Source organism: Artibeus jamaicensis, unplaced genomic scaffold (genome assembly GCF_021234435.1).
Source record: "Artibeus jamaicensis isolate MK-2021 breed Jamaican fruit bat unplaced genomic scaffold, CSHL_Jam_final contig_559, whole genome shotgun sequence".
NCBI lineage: Eukaryota > Metazoa > Chordata > Mammalia > Chiroptera > Phyllostomidae > Artibeus > Artibeus jamaicensis.
Window position 1 is genome coordinate 3,070,675 of NW_026521887.1, and position 19,286 is coordinate 3,089,960.

Here is a 19,286-nt window from a genome sequence, read left to right on the forward strand (position 1 = left end):
AATTATACACAACAGCACACATACTGTTAAGTGTAAATTTTCGTCACTGGGCCAAGAATGAGGTCCTCGAGCTCTGTATTGCAGATTAAAATTTTATAAATAAAACTTTTCTTTAGACTAGTTTAATCCTTTTTTCAAGTGTATGCATAGATGGAGAGGCACAAATACTGTACCATCTCACTTTGAAGAGTTGCTAAACTGGTTTGTGTGCCTGTAGGCTCACAGTGCATTTGAATTCCTATGCTTCTCATCTTTCCTTTTCTTGAAAAGATGTTGCTTGTCATTGGTGTGAAGTTTGAAATATACACCCCTCCTATTAGTTTTCAGACTTATAACACTTTAATAGTCCCAAATTGTAGAGCCTGCTTGTATGCCCCTTTTCTTTTCCTTGAATAAATCAGGTTCACGTTGCAGATAATATTTATTTCAGAAAAGTGTGAAAGAAGGGGCACCTGTGAAAACAGGCAATTGTTCCAGGACACATACACATTCGAATTAAAGCAGAAAATGTCCATTACAGCCTCCAGTTACTACTTTATTTCTTGGAAGTTTTAAAGCCATTGAGAAAGATAGTGGTGCTGGTGTGCTTGCTGGAAGTTTTAAAGTAATTACTTGTTAGTCCAAGCAGTGGGATCTGGTAACCTAATTCTGTATAAACCTGACATCCTAGAGCTACACTCCATTATCTCTCTGGTTTCAGAGTAAGTTGGAACAGAAACTTGTTCTGATGTTAAAGTGCAAAAGGGGGCAGTAAAGTGCTATCCACAAAAAAAGGAAATTTTTTTCTCTATTTCTCATGGCTGATATTGCCTATGTCTTTTTAGGGTCCTGTTCTTATTTATTAATTTTATAAAAATCTCTCCTTTTGGGGCCATATAGAAAATGTCTCATTAAGTGTTAGCAGCATTTTATCATTGAATGAAAGTAATGCAAGACTGAATATTCTTCCATGCATATGAAATGCGCTACTCAATTCACAGTCGTGAATTTGTTGTTCTTCCTGAGTATTTATATTCCCAAGTGCATAGAGTATTTCTGAATGGAATCTTGGGCTTCTGTGTTAATGCCATTCTAATTCTATATAGACATGCAAGGCACAAGTACATGGTGAAGTTACGGGTCAAGTGCTTGGGCTTATCTAGAGCAACCAGCATCTTTTGTCAGGAGGTAACTGGGAAGAGCAGTCAGTTACAGCAAAGCAGGATGCTTTCCTCATTCAGAATAGCAGACTCACTCATTTTATAAACTGACTGCCCTTCTTCCCTGCAGTCTTTGACATTTAATTAAAATAAAAATCAAAGTATTTTATGGGAAAGTGCCTGTTTTCTGAAATGTGATAAACTCAAAGTGTACTTAATACAGAACTTTGACTTGTGAATAAACCTATGTTATGATATGATACAGTTTTTGGTGTCCCCACTGCTTAGGTAAACCTGTGCCTAAAGTTCCTAAAGCTGCCATTGCATCCTTAAAATGTTAGCTAGTGCCCAGATTTGTGCAGCTTGGTGACTAAGCATAAATTGTATCTATCCCATACTTTTTATGTATTTGGATGAGCCAGTTGTACATTGCATACTAGCTGTTACTACAGCTTTTGTGGGTTCAAAGATTGACTAGGTAAATAGATCACAATTCAGAGAATTTACTTTTTTTAGTTAAGCTTTTAAAGGAATTGTGTCCAAAAAGTTAAAAAGTCTATAGGCTTTAAATATTTTAAATGCCTATTTTAAAAACTAGAGTTATGAAAGATTGGCTAGTAAAATGACATAGCTTATTCTTTGCAACTGTACAAAAATAATGTACCAATCTGATCACAAATCATGTAGCATTTATTGCAGAAAATTCTGAAAAACACTGAAAGCTAAAAATTAGAGTATACGTTATGTACTCTAAACATGTAATTTTGAAATGAAAGGAAAAATAAAAATAATTTTCCCTGAAAAAGATAATCTCGGTTTACTTAGGAATCTGACTTTGCCTGGCACTTTGCTCCGCAGATAGACCATCCTGTGTGGCTCTCCTGTCCCCCCAGTTTGCATATTGACAGGGTTTGCATCGGTCCTGTTACATGAGTATCAAGGTTCTGTTTTCAGGTGGATAATGCCTTCCACAAGTATGCAGAAATTCCAGATACTTAAATAGATTTTTATGTTCATAGCAGTAAGTAGAAATTGCTCAGGGTTTGAGGTGACACTTTTTGAATTAGAAACACCATCGTCATATCTGGCTGAAGGGGCTTTGCCTGACCCAGAATGTGTTTAGGCATAGAAACTAGTCGTTCTCGTCAATATGTTTTTACCCTGATCTCTTTCATTTTGTGTCAGCTTCATATTTATGTACTCAGTTAAGAACATATTGACTTGCTCTTGTTTATATGTATAGTAGTTCGAGATACTCTTCAATCATTTACCTCCTTGTATTGCTTTTTTAAGAAGACATGGGTCTTTTGTATTTTCATAGACTATTACCAGTGATTTGGCTGTTCTAGGTCACCTCCATGCTTTAGGCAACCTTAAGAAAAATGAAAGAAGTCATCGGATGGTTGCCCTGACATGTGCGTGTCATGGTCTCAGGCAACTCAGGAGTGGGTAAGAGAGGAAAGAGAAGCAGGGGAGATGGGGTCCGTAGAGGGTTGGGAAGTATAGTTGTCGTTCCACTACACAGCTGTTACTACACATCTTAGCTCCTGGCTTCCCAGGAATCCTCGTTTCAACGGGCCAGGTTCAGACTACTTCTGAGTCAGCCTGGCGATCACGGCCTCCATCTGATTTATCCGAGGCGAGTTGATAATGCAATACTGGGCAATAGAAGAATCCAGACTTGAGATCACAACATATGATGTTCTGTTCTATCCAAGAAAATTTGGTGTCATGATCCCTCAACTCTTAGCGGCTGGTTTATGCTTTTAAAAGCATTATGCTAAGCTTTTTAAACAAGCATGGGTTCCTAGTGTGCATTAAAACATTAAAGAATACTGTATTGCATGATGGCTATATTATAAAAATAGTTTCTACAATGATTAATATGAAGTTGAAATGTGTAATTTAGATAATTAGGGATCTAATTTAGATTATTAAATATTAATGTCTAATTTAGGTTATTAGATTGATTCAAAGTATTCCCCATGGAAGCATTACAGTCAGGTTTTCAGACTAACTTTTAAAAACTTGGATTAAGTTCCATAGGTAATCAGAAGATAAAAACATATCTTATATCAAATCATTTCATTTCAGGCAGGTTAACTTTGGAACCCTTCTTCAGGTTTCTGTTTTATTCCACATTATGCTGGCTCTATATTTGATTCAAAGTCATCACATATATTGTCTCGCTTGGGAATGATTCATTGGGAAAAACCATAGACGTCGCCTATGTCTCTGCTCAGTCCACCCCACTCTCGTAGCGGTCCAAAGAAGCCGTCCAATCCAGTAAGAAACACGAAGCCACAGCACCATGTCCAGGAGGCAGTCCTGAGCCCCAGGTTCTCCCAATGCGGAGGAAAATTCAGCTTCCCCTTCTCAGAAAAACAGCCAGGTGTCTGCTCTGACCTTGGGGAGCCTGGCACAGAGAAGAAACTGGCCTGGCAGCGTGTTCTCTCCTGTGTAGGATGTGTAGCACTGTTGGTCTTCTTTGTTTTTCGTTTTGAATTAAAACCAGCAGATTTTATTAAGTGACACCTCTAACCACTTTCTGTTCGTGATGTAGTTTAGTAAAAGCAACCTCACCTGTGTGGTATGAGTTGCAACTATGGGGCTTTCCCTCTATACCTCTTTGGGCTACAAGACGGACATTTTTGCATCACAAAGCAAGAAATCTGTGTTTATATCCACCATGGATAGTCAGTTTAGTAATTTAAAATTAGTCAGTTGTCATCACCATAGTTACTCTTCGTTTTTGACACTCTCTAGGTCAACATAGGATAAGTATGTCATTGCATATTACAAAATATTTGGGGCATAGATGTACTATATTGGCAGAAGTATTAAATCTCTAAGCAGTCTTCGGGTAACAAAATCTAAATATAATGCCCTAGCTTCAGAAATAGAGCTCTGTGTTTACTGACTTGGTTTTGACATTATGGGATAACGTTTTCCATTCAAAATTGGTATTATTAGGAAATTCACCCCATTTTTTTAAGTTACATTCAGTGACTTCCATAATTTTCTAGAGTCCATCTGTAATATTACATTTCAAACACAAATTCCACATCGTTGGGGAGTTCCTTTTGGTTCGTGGCCTCCTGGGGTTCGCCTTCTGGTTGGCCTCCTTGGAAGAAAGGCAGGGATACCAGAGTGCTGCCTTTGTGAGCCATGGTGTCAGGTTCTCTTACCTCAGAAACAGCCTCAGCTTTGGGCACAACCTAGGTGACTGGCCTAGAGCTAGACTCTATGTGATGCTTGCAAGCTTGTGCATATTGATTTTTTCTTGATTTTCCATATCTTTATGGTTTAGCTATAAAAAGTTCAGCTTAGGAAAAATGCATTTCACAAACCATAGTTATGCTTTAATGTAATGCAGTGAGAACTGAAAAGGGGGCTTTTCCTATTGTGCCTCATGTTTGGCACACATGTGTCCTCATCTGTTTTGTGTGTTAGGTATGTGTACAATGATTAAATGAAGATAACGAGACGTAAGGTGCTTTGATGAGTGTGTAGCAAAGAGTAAGTGCTCAAGAGCAGCCGTGTTTTTCTTATTAGTGGTTCTGGAGGTGGTTAATTGCCTTGTATTTTTAATACAAAGGGATTGTAGAAGACCTCTGATACTCATAAATCCTTTCTGAGAAAACAGGTCTGAAATTCTATCCGCACGGCTCCTTGTCCTCCAGAAACACCGTCATGCCTGGGACGGTGCCTTCTGGAAATCTCATCTCGACTGACGGCACAGCCCCGTCCCAATTCTAGGTGGTCCTGTCTTGAGACTTCCTTCCATGCCTATAATTGCAAATAGTTTGTGGCACCTAATTTGACTTAATTTTATTTGTGTATATTTTGGTTTCCATTTGGTCTTTCACATTTTTTCAACTAATACATCACTTATTGAGCATTGACCCTATGTCGGTCCCTTGGGCATTCAGTGTTGACTCAGACACACATGAGGACCTGCTTGTCCTTAGGGAGCTAGACTGTAAATCTCTGAAAATCGAGATATTTTCAGGCTCTGGCGTGAAATAAGTTGCTTTAGTTGTTACACTCACATTACTCTTGTTTGTTCCCATGTTGCCTTAGAAACTGTGAGGTTCCTGGGAGGGAAGAAGGTAGTAGATTCAGGGGCTCCATTGCACATAGTGATGACGTGTGCAAGAAACCTGTGATTCATTCAGGCTCAATGCTCAGCCACACCCTTTGTCTGCTGAGAAACTATAATTTTATCAATTAAAGTCTCTGGTATGCTAACCAGTATATATATATATATATATATATGCAATATATATACACACACACACACACATGCTTAAAAAGTAAGCCTGTAAAGCAGTCAAGTATTGGGTCTTTTTGTATGGATTTAAATAAAGAAGCAATAATTTTTTACATAGTAAATGGAATTGCTTTTTCAGTTTCTCTCTTTTTTTTAAGATTTTTTTTAATTTTTAGAGAGAGGGGAAGAGAGGGTGAGAAATACTGATGTATGAGAGTTACATGGATTGGTTGCCTCTTATACTAACCCCCCTGGAGACCTGGCCCACAATCCAGACATGTGCCCTGAATGGGAATCAAACCTGCAACCTTTCAGTTCACAGGCTGGCACTCAATGCACTGAGCCACACCAGCCAGGGCAGAAGCAGTAATGTTTTAAAAGGAACTCTTGAAGCAATTAACTGTATCAGGGAAAAGGATAAAATTCTTGCCTTACTTTTTGCCACAGTATTTTCTGAAATGTGAACTGACTCTTTTCAAAGCATTGGAAATAGTAAGTTTTATTGAGACTTACTTTCCATGAGCAATATTAAATAACCTCACTGAAATTTGAGGGTGCTCCCATTCCCTTCCATTCTGACAAGCCATCCCATGGGTTACCCTCCCCATATATCACTCCCCCATCACTACTGTTACCACTTCTCATGTCATTTGTGCCTTTTGAAAATGTGGTCGAGAATGTGGGGATTTGTGTAGCATACCAGCCCATGTTATTATAAATTCTTGACCCCACCCATCAGCACTGGTAAAAGCTGTAACTCAGAGTCAGTGAGTGAAGAGAGAGTCATGAGGAGTTACTTGCATGGGTGGGAGGAAACCTGATGAGTCTTTGGTTAAACAGGAATAAAATTTATCTCATGAAAGAACAGGATCTTGGGAGCAATTTGAATGGACAAAGAGCTTAGACATAGGGTATGATGTCGGAGAGTTCTAAGATATGCAGAGATGATATACAGTTTGTGAGTGTGGTAGGGTGGGGGTGGGGTAGATCTGATGCATTTAAAAAAATAGCTTACTGGAGGGACAAGAAAATGTGTCCCTCTGGCTGCTAAGTATCCTGTTGTCTAAGGCATGGGCAAGCCCCCTGTGGTCCATGTAAAAGTTAATGAGTGTAGAGATCAGAACTGAGAGGAAGCAGGCATCCAGGCTGCAGACCTTGGTTGTGATTTAGGAATACTTCTAACATCAACTTACATGTGGAGATCGCTCTGTGCCAGCTACTGAAAGAGGAGATTTAGGGTAGAAAATATTTGGATTGGAGTGAGAACCCAAGCAGGAACTGGCTTCTGGTTCTTGGATGCACTGAAGACTTTCTTAAGAAGGTTAGGGAATAAAACTGGAAAAAAAGGATGTGTCAGGCAGGTGAGTGAGGTCATGCTCCCCGTATGTCATTTGTATGTGCTGACTGCTGGGCTTCCTGCCCCCACTGCTTAACCACAGAGACACATCAGAATCACTGTCGGGGGCCCGGGTAAAGGCTAAAAAGCCTCATCCACAGACATCCTGATTCAGTTCTCCAGTACCTCCACCGGAACCCAGAGTTTTTGTTTTATTCACAAAGAAGATGGAATTACTTAGACCACCTGACACTCAGGAGGCGGAGGAAATACCCAGGGAGTCCTGCTGCTTCCAGGAGTTGAATTTTCAAAGTTTTCTTCCCAGAAAACTATAGAAATGGTAAAGAAGGTCAAAGAGAGATTCTTACGACTCTAAGTGGTGGTCTTCATTTGTTAAAAGTTGTAGAGAAATTCAAGTATGCACACGTTTGTATGTAATTCATCATTGTTATAAAAAAGTCATTTTGAAATTTTGTTAGGTGATTTTTTTTCCCTTTCTTCATCCTTCCTCCCTTGTCCCCTCTCTCCCTCCAGTCCTTCCTTTCATTCTTTCTTTTTCTTTTTGTTAATGAATAAATGTCATATGTCCTGGCTTAAAAAGCTCAGTAAAAAGAAGGGAGGGATACTGCTCTCTCTTTGGGATTATAAAACAGTGTCCCAAGGAAGTTGACAGACCGCTGTCTGCAACATGCATTTTTCATGCTGTGAAGAGTATTCTGTAATGTAATTTCTGTTATGTTCTGTGATGCCTCATAACCAACCTCATGCCATTTTCAGAAAATTAATACCATTCATTAGCATAAATCATAACCTGTTTCCAAGGTGCGTATTTAAAAATGGGGAGTGCCTCATCGTCCCGGCTTTCTCTTGGCGAATTACAATCCATTAATTGTCATGGCTGGTGGGCTTCCCGATTCAATAAAGGGTCGGATTGGAAGGATTCAGGCATGATGCTTTGTTCTCAGGCTTTAATATTTTAATGAGCTTGAAGGCTTGGCTGCTTACAGAGGAAAGAGCTGGGATTTCTAAGTGTTAGCATTTGTAGAAGGATGTTCATTAGAAAGCTCTTGTTTCAGTTTCTCAGAGAAACTCCCCATTAAGAAAGATCTTTCAGCAGCATGGCTAGCAAGGAGGAAGGGGAGGGGGAAAGCTGTTAGCTGTAAGCATTAAGGGGATATTGTATCAGTTGTCATAGTTCTAAAGATTTGCTTCTAAGAATTAATTGGAGCAAATGCATCTGAAGGGAAAGGGAGAAGGGTTGGTGGAGCAAGGACAGTAGTTGCTGCCCTTGCCAGTCAGGGACTCTTCATCCTGCAGCTGAATCAATACTACAACTAATTATTTCTAGATATCCTTTATGGGTTTGTAAGACACTTCTTTTGTTCAGTGTAATAAAAAAACCATTGTTTGATCAGTGACTGACTAATTATGATAAGTAATTTGAAACATTCTTGATGAAACTTGTCTGTTAATTAACATCAACAGCCAATGGAAACTAACAAGACAACAAAGTATTAGTGCACCCACTGTTCCCTGGCACTGATGCCATCTTTCTGTGGCATGCCCAATAAACGAAAGCTGCCAATGGTTAAAAAATAACAAACAGGTGGGAAGGTCTGACTCACCAGGAGGCAAAGTTATTATGAAGTTACACAAAGGAGCACCGAACTGTTATAAGTGAGGGGATAGTGAAGAAATGTCAGCAGGTTGACTGGTCTTACTGCATAGGGTAAGGAGAGCGGTTCTTTCTTCTTTCTTTTCTTTAAAGTTTAATTCCTTCAAAAGCATTCATCCCATGCTGATCTGAACTAAGATACTCTGGTAAATAAAAGTGTGAATGTATCAAATTGTAGTTTGGGATGATTGATGTCATCTGGCTGTATTGAGATTATTAATACTGTCAACCTTTATCAACTCAGTGTTTGTTTTGTTTTGTTTTGTTTTTCAATGCTTTTAGATTTCTACCTGGACAAGGACTGGTACTATACCCACAGATAGGAGACAAATTGGATATTATTTGCCCCAAAGTGGACTCTAAAACTGTTGGCCAGTATGAATATTATAAAGTTTATATGGTTGATAAAGACCAAGCAGACAGATGCACTATTAAGAAGGAAAACACGCCTCTCCTCAACTGTGCCAGACCAGACCAAGATGTAAAATTCACTATCAAGTTTCAAGAGTTCAGCCCTAACCTCTGGGGTCTAGAATTTCAGAAGAACAAAGATTATTACATTATATGTAAGTATAATTCTATTTATTTTATAGAAACTAGGATAAGGTAAATAGGTTTGTATCAATTTTTGTTTCCTTAAAATTATTATTGTAGCAAACATTTGGTATATCTTTGAAAATTGTTCATTTTTTTTAAGAAACCTTAATTGAATGTGGGACCCTGTACTAATACTACTCATTGAGTATGAATACCTAAAGAGAAAATAATCTCCTACAGTTTTTATAGTATTGAAATAAACGTGTGTGTTATGTATACATGCACAGCATCTCTACTGACAAGACTATTTTTAAGAACCATTGGTGAAATTTAATGGGTAAATCTTGTACTGTGACTTCTCTCTTCATTCATTCATCCATCTGTCATTCACTCATTCATTTAGTATTTACTCTATGCCCGAAACTGTGCCTATGCATTAGGGATTTGACAGTAACAAGATGGTATAGTGTACCCTTTCCTCATGAAGGCACTGGAGAGGTGGAGCTCATATGTTTGGAGAATGGACATTACACGCAAACCACAATTACACATGGGCACAGTCAAATTTGAAGAACATGACAAAACTTGGTGTTGCTCGACCAATTACTTTTAAAAAATCTAACAGTAATTTGATACATTGCTTCAGGAACAGATACTATGTATCCTTTGAGTTATATCTGAACTGCTGTCCACTTATGAGGCGGTGTAGTTATATAATGCACCCCCTGGAGTGCATGCTAAGTGCAAATCACATGCTAGCACAAAGCCACAGGTGGCCCAGGGCTAGGGTTTTGTCCCTGTGGTCTCAGTGACTGAGACCCCTGTTTGCATCACTGAAGCAAAGATGTAATTTTTTCTTCATTTCTTTGGTTTAAAATTTTGCACATTGCTGGGTTAGAGTCTCCTCTTATCTGTTACAGTACACTTCAGTTCCTTAGGAAACAGTGAACTGCTGTCCATGGGCTGCACCTGCCCATCTCTTGGTGACGAGGTTAAAACTCTGCTTTCTCAACCTACTAACTGCTCTTTTTTAAGCTCAGAATCGGTAATTCACTGAATAGTGATTTGGTGCTCAGTAACATACTATTTTTTACTACATTAGTAATTGAAACAAAAGTGGTCATAGCCGTCTAATTATCTTGTTCTTTGCTGCAAACCTGAAATGTCACAGAGACTGAGAATCTATTTTTAAATCAGTTTGATGCAGAGAGAGTGGCTGAGCAAGAATAAGTAACAAAGAAAAAGGGAGAATGTTAAATTATATAATTAAAAAAATAATTATTATAAAATGAAAATAAAAGCATTCTGAGGGATGAAACAAGTGGATGGAGTAGTAAAGTATACAAAATAATAGAGAAATCTTTAAAAATACTTTATAGTTATTAGGCAAAATAAATGGAAACCTTAAACTTTTGGAAACCTGGTGGTGTTGTTCAAAAGACATTTTAAGTAAGACTGTTTACCAGGGACGCTAAGATTTAGCATACCATTTATTGGGAACTAAAAGTGACCTTAGTAAGAAGGTTAATTTTCCCCTAGGATGAAAGACATAAAAAACATGGAGTGGGGTACCTGGAAAGCAGATGCCCCAGAGTATCAGATGTTCTTTTGGTGTTAAACATATGTCACTAGAACTGTACCTGCACCCCACGTCCACTGGTTGGCTCTTCCATGCTGATCAGCCAGCAGACCCAGATCCTCCTCTACATACTCTAGTTTATGATTTCATAAGGATGACTTTGTAAATTCTGTAAGTTCCCACTGAGTACAAGTGGGGTTTCAGCAAACCCCATTATGGGGTTAGCCTTTAGTCTGAAGTAATACACAGGAAATGCAAATAAACACATTCTATAGCACCATCTTTTTGTTTAATATAGTGAGCATTTAAGAAGGAATGACTTATTATCAACACATGATAGGTTTGTGTTTAAAAGCACAGCTTAATTTGTAATTCATTATGATAGTAATCTACACAATAATGACATCTCTTATTTTTCTTTCCCTGAAAACTCATATTAGGTTCATTAGCAGATAACTGAGCTCGGCTGGCCCTACAGTACAAAGGCTTGTGGTAGCCCAGCAGAAAAGAATTGTTAAAATAGCGTTGAGGGTTTCAGGTTTGAAACAATGAGAGGCTACTTGAATACTGCTGGTTGGGTGATTGTCACAGGGCTGGGTAAAGGGCCCAAAGTGCAGAAGTGTGCAGGGAAGTCTATGCAGACTCTCCACAGTGAGTTAAAGACTTCTACCAGGTCACAGACACAGGAAGATGTTTCAGAAGTTGGGAAAATTCAGAAGCCAATTTCTCACCCAGCCTACGGGAAAGCTCATTGATATACAGCTTTCCCTGAAAAGGAAATGAATGGTTTAAAATAGTTTAAAAAGTTAATGTTGACTTTCTTTGCTTCTTCAAGAATCCTGAGGCACCAAAACAATTAAGAGATTTTAAGAAGTGACGACTTTCCACATCAAACAATCTTTCTCTCCCTTGTCCTCTCTCCTCTCCCTCCTCCCCTCCCTCTCCCCCCTCCTCCCCCCACAATCACATTCTACTTAAAATAGTACTAGACTGGGTAGCATGATGGAAAGTACTAAAATTTACAAGTATATTTTTAATATTTCAAATCATCAATTCATTCTGAGACAGTTAATAATACTGGTGTTTTGAGTTGCATATATAGATATCTCTCACATGGGCTTAATTATAAACCTTAATGTCTATTTAGTAAGCACCTTCGTAATCAAGAGTATTAGTATGAAAATCATCATTATCGTGTGCTGGTTTCTTCCCATGTGGAGAAAGAAGAAAACTGGTACTTTAAGGTAGTGCTCTATTTCCTCGTAGGGGAACAGTTCGAACTGCTAAGGGACTGGATTGGTGTAGGGTAATTCCCTAGGTGTGCTGATTCCAGGAGCACTGGGCTCCAGTCCTGCTCTCTGAGCTTAACAAGAAAGTCACTTTATTCCTTTGAATTTTAATTTCTTCTCTAGAAACTACTGTTGTTCTGGCTAATAATGGAGATGTCCAGGTCCCAACCACTTTATGATTGGATCTGCACATCTAATCTAGGGTCTCTTGTTAGTGTGGCTTTATTCCAATTGAAATGGACGGGAGGTGCTATAAATTCTTTAAAGAAATTTACTTTGATTTGTAGTGTTAACAGATTTAAAACAGGCATCACACTTTTGAATGTCAGAAGTAAATACACATTTTTTAATTGAAAGTATGGTTTTATTTTTATTTTTTAAAAATATTTTATTTATTTTCAGAGAGAGGGGAAGGGAAGGAGAAAGAGAGGGAGAGAAACATCAATGTGTGGTTGCCTCTCACATGTCCCTCACTGGGACCTGGCCTGCAACCCAGGCATGTGCCCTGACTGGGAATCGAACTGTGATCCTTTGCTTCACAGGCCCGTGCTCAATCCACTGAGCAACACCAGCCAGGGCTGAAAGTGTGTTTTTAAATCTACTGAGTATCCACTCATGATGTGACAAAATGCTATGAATCCTCATTAATTCTTATAGATGGTTATGTGCTTTGACATGAGGCAAAATTTTATATACATATATATTTTTTTCTTAATGTTCAGAATTGACTTTTTCAAGTGACCTGTTTCAGTAGTTAACAACAGGCCAAGCTTGCATGATGAAATCTCCTAATCTTAAATGATCCAAAGGTGGGAATGTTAAGATCATCTGGTGTGAAAAAGTCCTATTTTCTGTTACATTCAGATTCTTAATTACCTTAAAAATATAGTAAGCATTTTACATATGTCCTTATTAAGTCCTTAACATTTAAAAAGAATTTATGGAATAACCATTCTGAAGTTGCCTGTTGGCAAGGGAAGTTCTGTCTTAGTAAGCACTTCAGTTACGGTTAGGAAAGCATTCCTGACTATGTTCTCAGCCTTCCTCCATATTTCTGCCATAAAGTTTTCTGCAGACACTTCCTGTGATTGGTTTACAACTTTTTTTTAGAGTTCATACAGTTGAATGAGTCAACAACTTTGGTGTGTTGGTCCTTTGCAACATCCAACTTTATGAAGGTTCTGTAAGTTGGTTAACCAACCTTAACACAAATTCTTGCAAAATAGCTACAAAGAGATTTTCATCCCACTGTAAAAACTGAGTCAGAGATCCATGAGAATGAATGCCATTGTGTTATTACTTTTTCAGGGAACAGTGTCCATGACCCAGTTGTTAGACAAAGAACACCACATGCTCAGAGCACCTCCCAGTTTAACTTACGTGGCTTTTATGTTATTTTACTTCACATCTGTAGCCAGGACATGGATTTATGGAAAACAGCCTAGAGGGTGGCATTTCTAATTATTGTTTTTATTAAAAGTTGTTCTATAAGGTACACCCTGCCATGTTCACAGCTGTCCTTCCAAAGCCACTCCTCACTTTCCATGCCTTGGGAAACTCTTCCTTGAGAAACACTGAATGAGTTAGACGACTCATCATTCTGCTGGCCCTTCACTGGTGTAGTTCTCCAAAGCAATTTTTTTTTAAATCAGAGCATATAAAATTGGAAGGCTCCACAGTCAGCTTTGCTATTTTTAGGCATAGACTCCACTGCTGAGCAAAATTGCAAAATAAATTAAAACACTTGACACAAATATAATGAAACACTATTTTTAAAAAATCAAAACAGAAGAGATTTTACTCCTGTATTTTTGTTGAATGTGGCTATATATTTGTTTGTTTTTCTTTTTCTTTTTTTGATTTTTGCTTTACTTATATATGGGGAGCAGTATGGAAAGTGGCACTAAAATTTGCTGAATGTACTGTATTTTTCCTAGCAAAATAGTTATGGAAGCTTTCAAACAGCCTTTTACATTTGGATATTTTTTAAAATATATAAGAATGTGTGGCCTCTGCGAAGTGATTATATGCTTTACTTTATGAATTATTTATATGATAAATGTAGCAAAAGCTACATTTCCATCAAGTTTAGTGGTGTGGCTACATCAACCTGTCACTTATGTCCTCTGACTTTGGGGCAAGGATTTATGTTTGATACCTCGAGTGTAATTACTGAATTCAAGCATTTGTACACATTTTTTATTTTCAACCTACAACTCTCATCTTTGTGATAGAATGTTCATCAGAATCTTGGTGTTTGGGGAACACACCACACACCACTTGAAACTACAGATTAACGTAGTAGTTGAGAGTCTGGAGGCAGACAGACGTGGGTCTTGAATGCCCCTTAACAAGTAACTTAACCAGCCTCTGCCTCGACTCTGTAAACTGAGGATGATGACAGTGCCTGCATTCTTGGCATGATGTGTGTTTAAATGGGGAAATATGTGTCCAGTGCTTACCTCCATGGTACCAAATGAACACAACCTTGAGTCTCTTTGGAGTAGGGGAGGATGTATAAGCTAGAAGATAAGACAAACCTGTGCTTTCCTTTGAGCTAGGGGTGGGGAAGATGGGCTCAGAAAGTATCATTTAGCCCTGACCCCTGTGGCTCAGTTGGTTGGGCGTCATCCTGCAAGGCAGAGTCACCCATCAATTCCCATTAAGGCACTGGATAAGGGGTGTGTGCAGGAGGCAACTGGAGGCAACTGGTCAATGTTTCTCTCTCACATAGATGTTTTTCTCCCTCTCTTTCTCCCTCCCTTTCCCTGTCTTTAAAAACAAATAAATAAAATCTTTAAAGGAAAGTATCATTTATTTGAAAACTATAAAATGAAACTCCAGAAATTTACAAGTTTCAGTAATGTTGCATAACTTAAATATAAGATCTTCCCTCTTTGTCTTCTTGGGGTGTTATAAAAGTTCTTTTGTCCTTGGGCTTCCCTTACTCGGAAACATGCATTTATGTGCCTCTTGGTTGGTGGAATTGCCCAAGCACACTAGCATGTCCTTTGTAAGATTCAAAGGATATGGACCGGTAGGAACCTTCCAAATGCATTTTTCCCACTTGCCATTTAACCAGTTTTGCCAGGCTTTTTCTCAGTTCCCTAATATACAAATGAAGTACTGTGTTTCTATCGATAATTTTAGCAGCATCCTAAAGTAATATAAATATTCTTCTAGAGGAGAAAAATGTATCAGACTTGCCTTGTCACCAAGGCTAGCTGGGAAAGTTTGCCATGTCATCAATCTGATAATTAGATGTGTCATTCCTAATTTTTCTAACGCAATGTGAAATCCTTTTTTGACTGTATTGAAGGCTCTCCCAGAGTATTATCGGTAAGACTCCTTGTTGAATTTAAGATGAATAGAGCTTCAGTTCTTTGCATTTAAGGAGTAAAGCCTTGGCTTCTGCTTAACTGGAGATTGTGCTGAGAAGCTGCTGGCTCACTCGTCTCACAGAGTCACGGCCACTGTGATACTGGTTTCAGACCACGTAGGGTTTAAGAGGAGAAGCCTGTTGTAGAGTGAGATTGTTCATGTGCCATGGTGTCACGTGGGCAGTGGTGATAGCTTATTTCATTTAGAGGTAGACAGAGTCCCATGAGCACTATTCCTAATTCCCAAAATAACCAATGAAAGAATAAGATGACTCTGATTCTCAAAGTGATGGAAAAAACCAATATCTCATACACAAAATAAGAGCAAAGCAAGAATAGATTAGAAATGAAGTAGGTTACTTAGGATATTTGGGAATTTCTCAGAATAAAACCACCTTTACTATTTCATAAAATACACCTTAATATCTCTAAAATCTGTATTGATAGTTTTTTAAAAGCTTGCTGAAACTTCTGAATAATTGAACAATACTGGAGACTTAATATAAGCTTGAGAGAGAACAAGTTTCTTTCTTAATAGCCTTTTAAATATTCATCATGAAGATCAAAATTTAAAGCAAAATATTACACTTTAGGAAATAGCCAAGAAGCATAGGCAGACACAAAAGATTACTTTGGAAAAACTTATTTATGCTGTTCTTAAGAGTCACACATTTGTTCCTAACCCTATGAAGTCTCAGGCTGGGCTGAGTGTTAGATCACTCAGGGGGAAGTGTTGTGGCCTCACATACTCTGTTTCACCTTGGAGTCTTGAAACACGGGTGATAGAGACATTTTTATCACTGAGAGAAAACTGAAACTTTGAAAGTGTGAGTTGTTTTAGAACAGTTCACACGGCCATGAAATGTCAGAGTCAAGCTCAAACCAGGGCTGTCAGACCCTAAGACTAATGCCATTAGTTTATGACAGTGTCTCTTGAGTGACTAAGCATATAAATGCATACACAGTGAAAGATAGTGTTTGTATATATCACATCACACCCGCAGTTACAAGGAAGAGTATATGTATATACATACATAGCTCATCCATATCAATAGCGAAGCCCCCCACGTGATAGGGAGAGATGCCTAATGAACTCTATGCATGTATCGAACATGTTCTGTCTGATGCCTTGTCCTATATTGAGTAAATAACTTCAGTAATAACTAACTTCAGTCATATGCCCCGAAGTTGAATGAAGAACCTCTAACAGAGCCGCAGGCCACCGGGATAAGATGATTCTAATAGCAGTTTGTCAGATATTCTGATTTTTTTTAGATCTGTCTATTTCTGTGTCTTCCACAGCACTATGCTCCTTTTTAAAAAAAAATGTTACCAAGCACTTTAAGGTCTTCAATAAAAAGTTGCTAAATACTAAAATTATGAGAATAAACATCTCTCAAGTAGAGGGATTAAGAAACTAAAAATTTTCTTAGCAAAGTACAGGTGCTGCAGTACTTTGGATGACTGGATGGATGACTGGATGGATGGATGGTTGAATAGATGGATGGGTGGGTGGATTGATTGGCAAAACCTGGCAGTCACATAATTGATCACTTCACAGAGGAGCCCAGCTGTATGTTGCTAAAAGACAGATGTGCTTAGCAAATGGCTTTTGCACTAGTGAGGTAGCCTAGTTTCATTGTTCCTGATATTAAACCAGGAGATGAAGGTATTCTTTTATTGAAGCAAACATGTGGAAAATTGCTCTGGATTCTTAGAGGAGAGGACATGTCCCCTGAATGAAATCAGGTTCATGTATAGGGCAAATTCAGACAGGGCCTTTTATTAGGGTTACCACTGGTGTCTGGATGGTCAAAACAAATATCGCCATGTCCATCTAAACTATTATGTCATGCAAGTGGCATATTTTCTCATCTGCAGTGTTGTATTCTAAACTGTCAGCAAACATTAATTCAGTCACTGGTGAAGTTCTGCCACCCAGAGCTGAACTCTGCCTCAGATGGATGTTTTCCACTTCAGTGCTGCGGTCTCCCAATGACTGGGTCATTAATATCATTGCATGTGATTAGTGACAGTAGAATGAACAAGAGGTTTCTGGGATGTGTACCCCCTCTCCACCATGAACTTTTTACTCTGACCCTTTGCTATCTAGACATTTCCATATTTCCACAAAGATATTTTAATGATTAAGACTGTTAGAAACTCAGGAGTGAGAAGTGGATTGTGGGCTAGAAATAATCATTCAGTCAAACACTCAAGCTTCTTCCAGTCTTCATTTTTTCAGAATATTTTCATTAGATATTATCACTATCTTTTGACCGGTACATCTCCTTTTTAAAAATCTGAATTAATTTAATTAATAAAAAAATTAAATTAAGCTAATGTAGACAATAGAGAATTATGCTTTATTTTTAGAACTCTCACATTATTCTTTTTTTTTTTTGGTTTGTTTTTCTAATGTGAGTGTGATTCTTATATTGAAATGATCACCTGGGCACCTATTTTTAAAACACAATTCCTTTTTGTTAGTAGGTTTTGGTCTATGATAAGGTTGACCCTCATATATAAAGGTAATTATTCTTTTACTATTGATTATCACATGCTCATGATGTTAGTTTTGTCTACATCACTGTAATGGTAAGAGAAACTCCCTTAAAGCATGTTAGATGAGAAGCTCTTTTTATGGATTCATGTTGAGTTGGTTTTTTTTAACTTAATGAGAGATTCCACCTGTATAAAATCATTATAATTTTTAGCAATAAAATCTTAGACTTAACAAGGGATTTTTTAAAACAGAATTTATTTAAAATAAAGACAGCAGGGTATTGCAAGCAATATTTTGAGGGGAAACTAAGTAAACCACTCAGTGTGTGTTTAATCATGCCTCTAGTAAAAGAAGGGCGCGGGGTACGGAGGACAGATGACGATTGTCAGGACTGCTTGATCTTTGTCAGAGGAGGGTTAGTGCACTGAGTTGAGCTTAGTGTGTATTTTTTCAGTGATATATACCACCTAGATGTACACATCCTTGCATTCATTCACTACTACCCATATTTTCTCTAGTACTTCTTCACTACTGCTCATCTTTTTCATTTGGATTGTATGTAATCAGTGACTTTTGGGGGCTACTTTATCAACGGTATCTATGGCTCTTAGCATTCACAATGATTACTTGAATTTTTGTATATAGTTTTTAATGGTTAAAAGATTTTATGAGTAAGCTGTGGCAGAATTTCTTCTAGATGTAGTATTTATTACTTCTTATTGTTACTATTCTCTCAATAGTTGATCCTCAATGTCCAAGTCTCGTATGATGTATGAGATATGAAGTATAACAGTCAGTGCTACATAGTGTTTTATCTTTTATGTGCATTGTATTTTATCTCCTGTCTTCCCCAAAAAGTCAAATGTAAAATGGTGAAGTAGTAATGTCATTAAATCTTTTAGTGAATACACAAAGAAAATTTACTCAACTCTTTTAAGGTTTTTACATTTTTTAGAACTCCTTTTTTTTTAATGATGAACATTTGAAATTGTGTAAATAAAATTGTATCTTTTTATTAAGAACATCCATTTATACTAGAGACCTGGTACCTTTATTCATACTTAAAATGTAAGAGGCAAGGTGTAAGTTGTGACTTCATTTTTTAATTCATTTTTCCGAATTGTTTGTCTAGCAGGAAAGCATAATTAATTGTGTTGTATGGAGGTCAGTGGGGCTAAGCCAGATCTTACTTCCTAATGCCTGATTTACTGCTTTAAAATTTCAAAACACAACCACAGTGATATGGTTTTAATTAAAATGATTCTTTCCTACTGTAACATTGATTCCTTGAGTGAGAAACACACACATCCTACGTCACTAGTAGCTTCTCCAGTGTTTGAACTATGAGCAATTTCCCACATGGTAAAATAGGTTCACCAAATGCCAGTAAGAGCTATCTCATGAAGAAGAGAACTTTTTAAAAAGCTTTTTGTGGATATGTATTTTTTTTTGAAAATATCTTTCCTTGTATTTTTCTTCTGTGAGACCATTTAAGAAGTATTTATCAAACTTTTACTTTAAGATCAGGCATTGTAGGATGAAATGTCATGTTATTTGAAGGAATGCTGAACT

At 37.7% G+C, this 19,286-nt stretch overlaps 1 protein-coding gene across 1 annotated transcript in view; it reads left to right on the forward strand.

Annotated features, from left to right (window-relative positions):
• The window catches only part of EFNB2 (ephrin B2), a 49,045-nt gene that overhangs the window by 14,002 nt on the left and 15,757 nt on the right, over nucleotides 1-19,286 (forward strand). Inside the window, exon 2 of the mRNA XM_037142627.2 lies at nucleotides 8,706-8,989. Coding sequence (XP_036998522.1) covers nucleotides 8,706-8,989 — 284 coding nt within the window. The remainder of the gene's footprint in view (nucleotides 1-8,705; nucleotides 8,990-19,286) is intronic.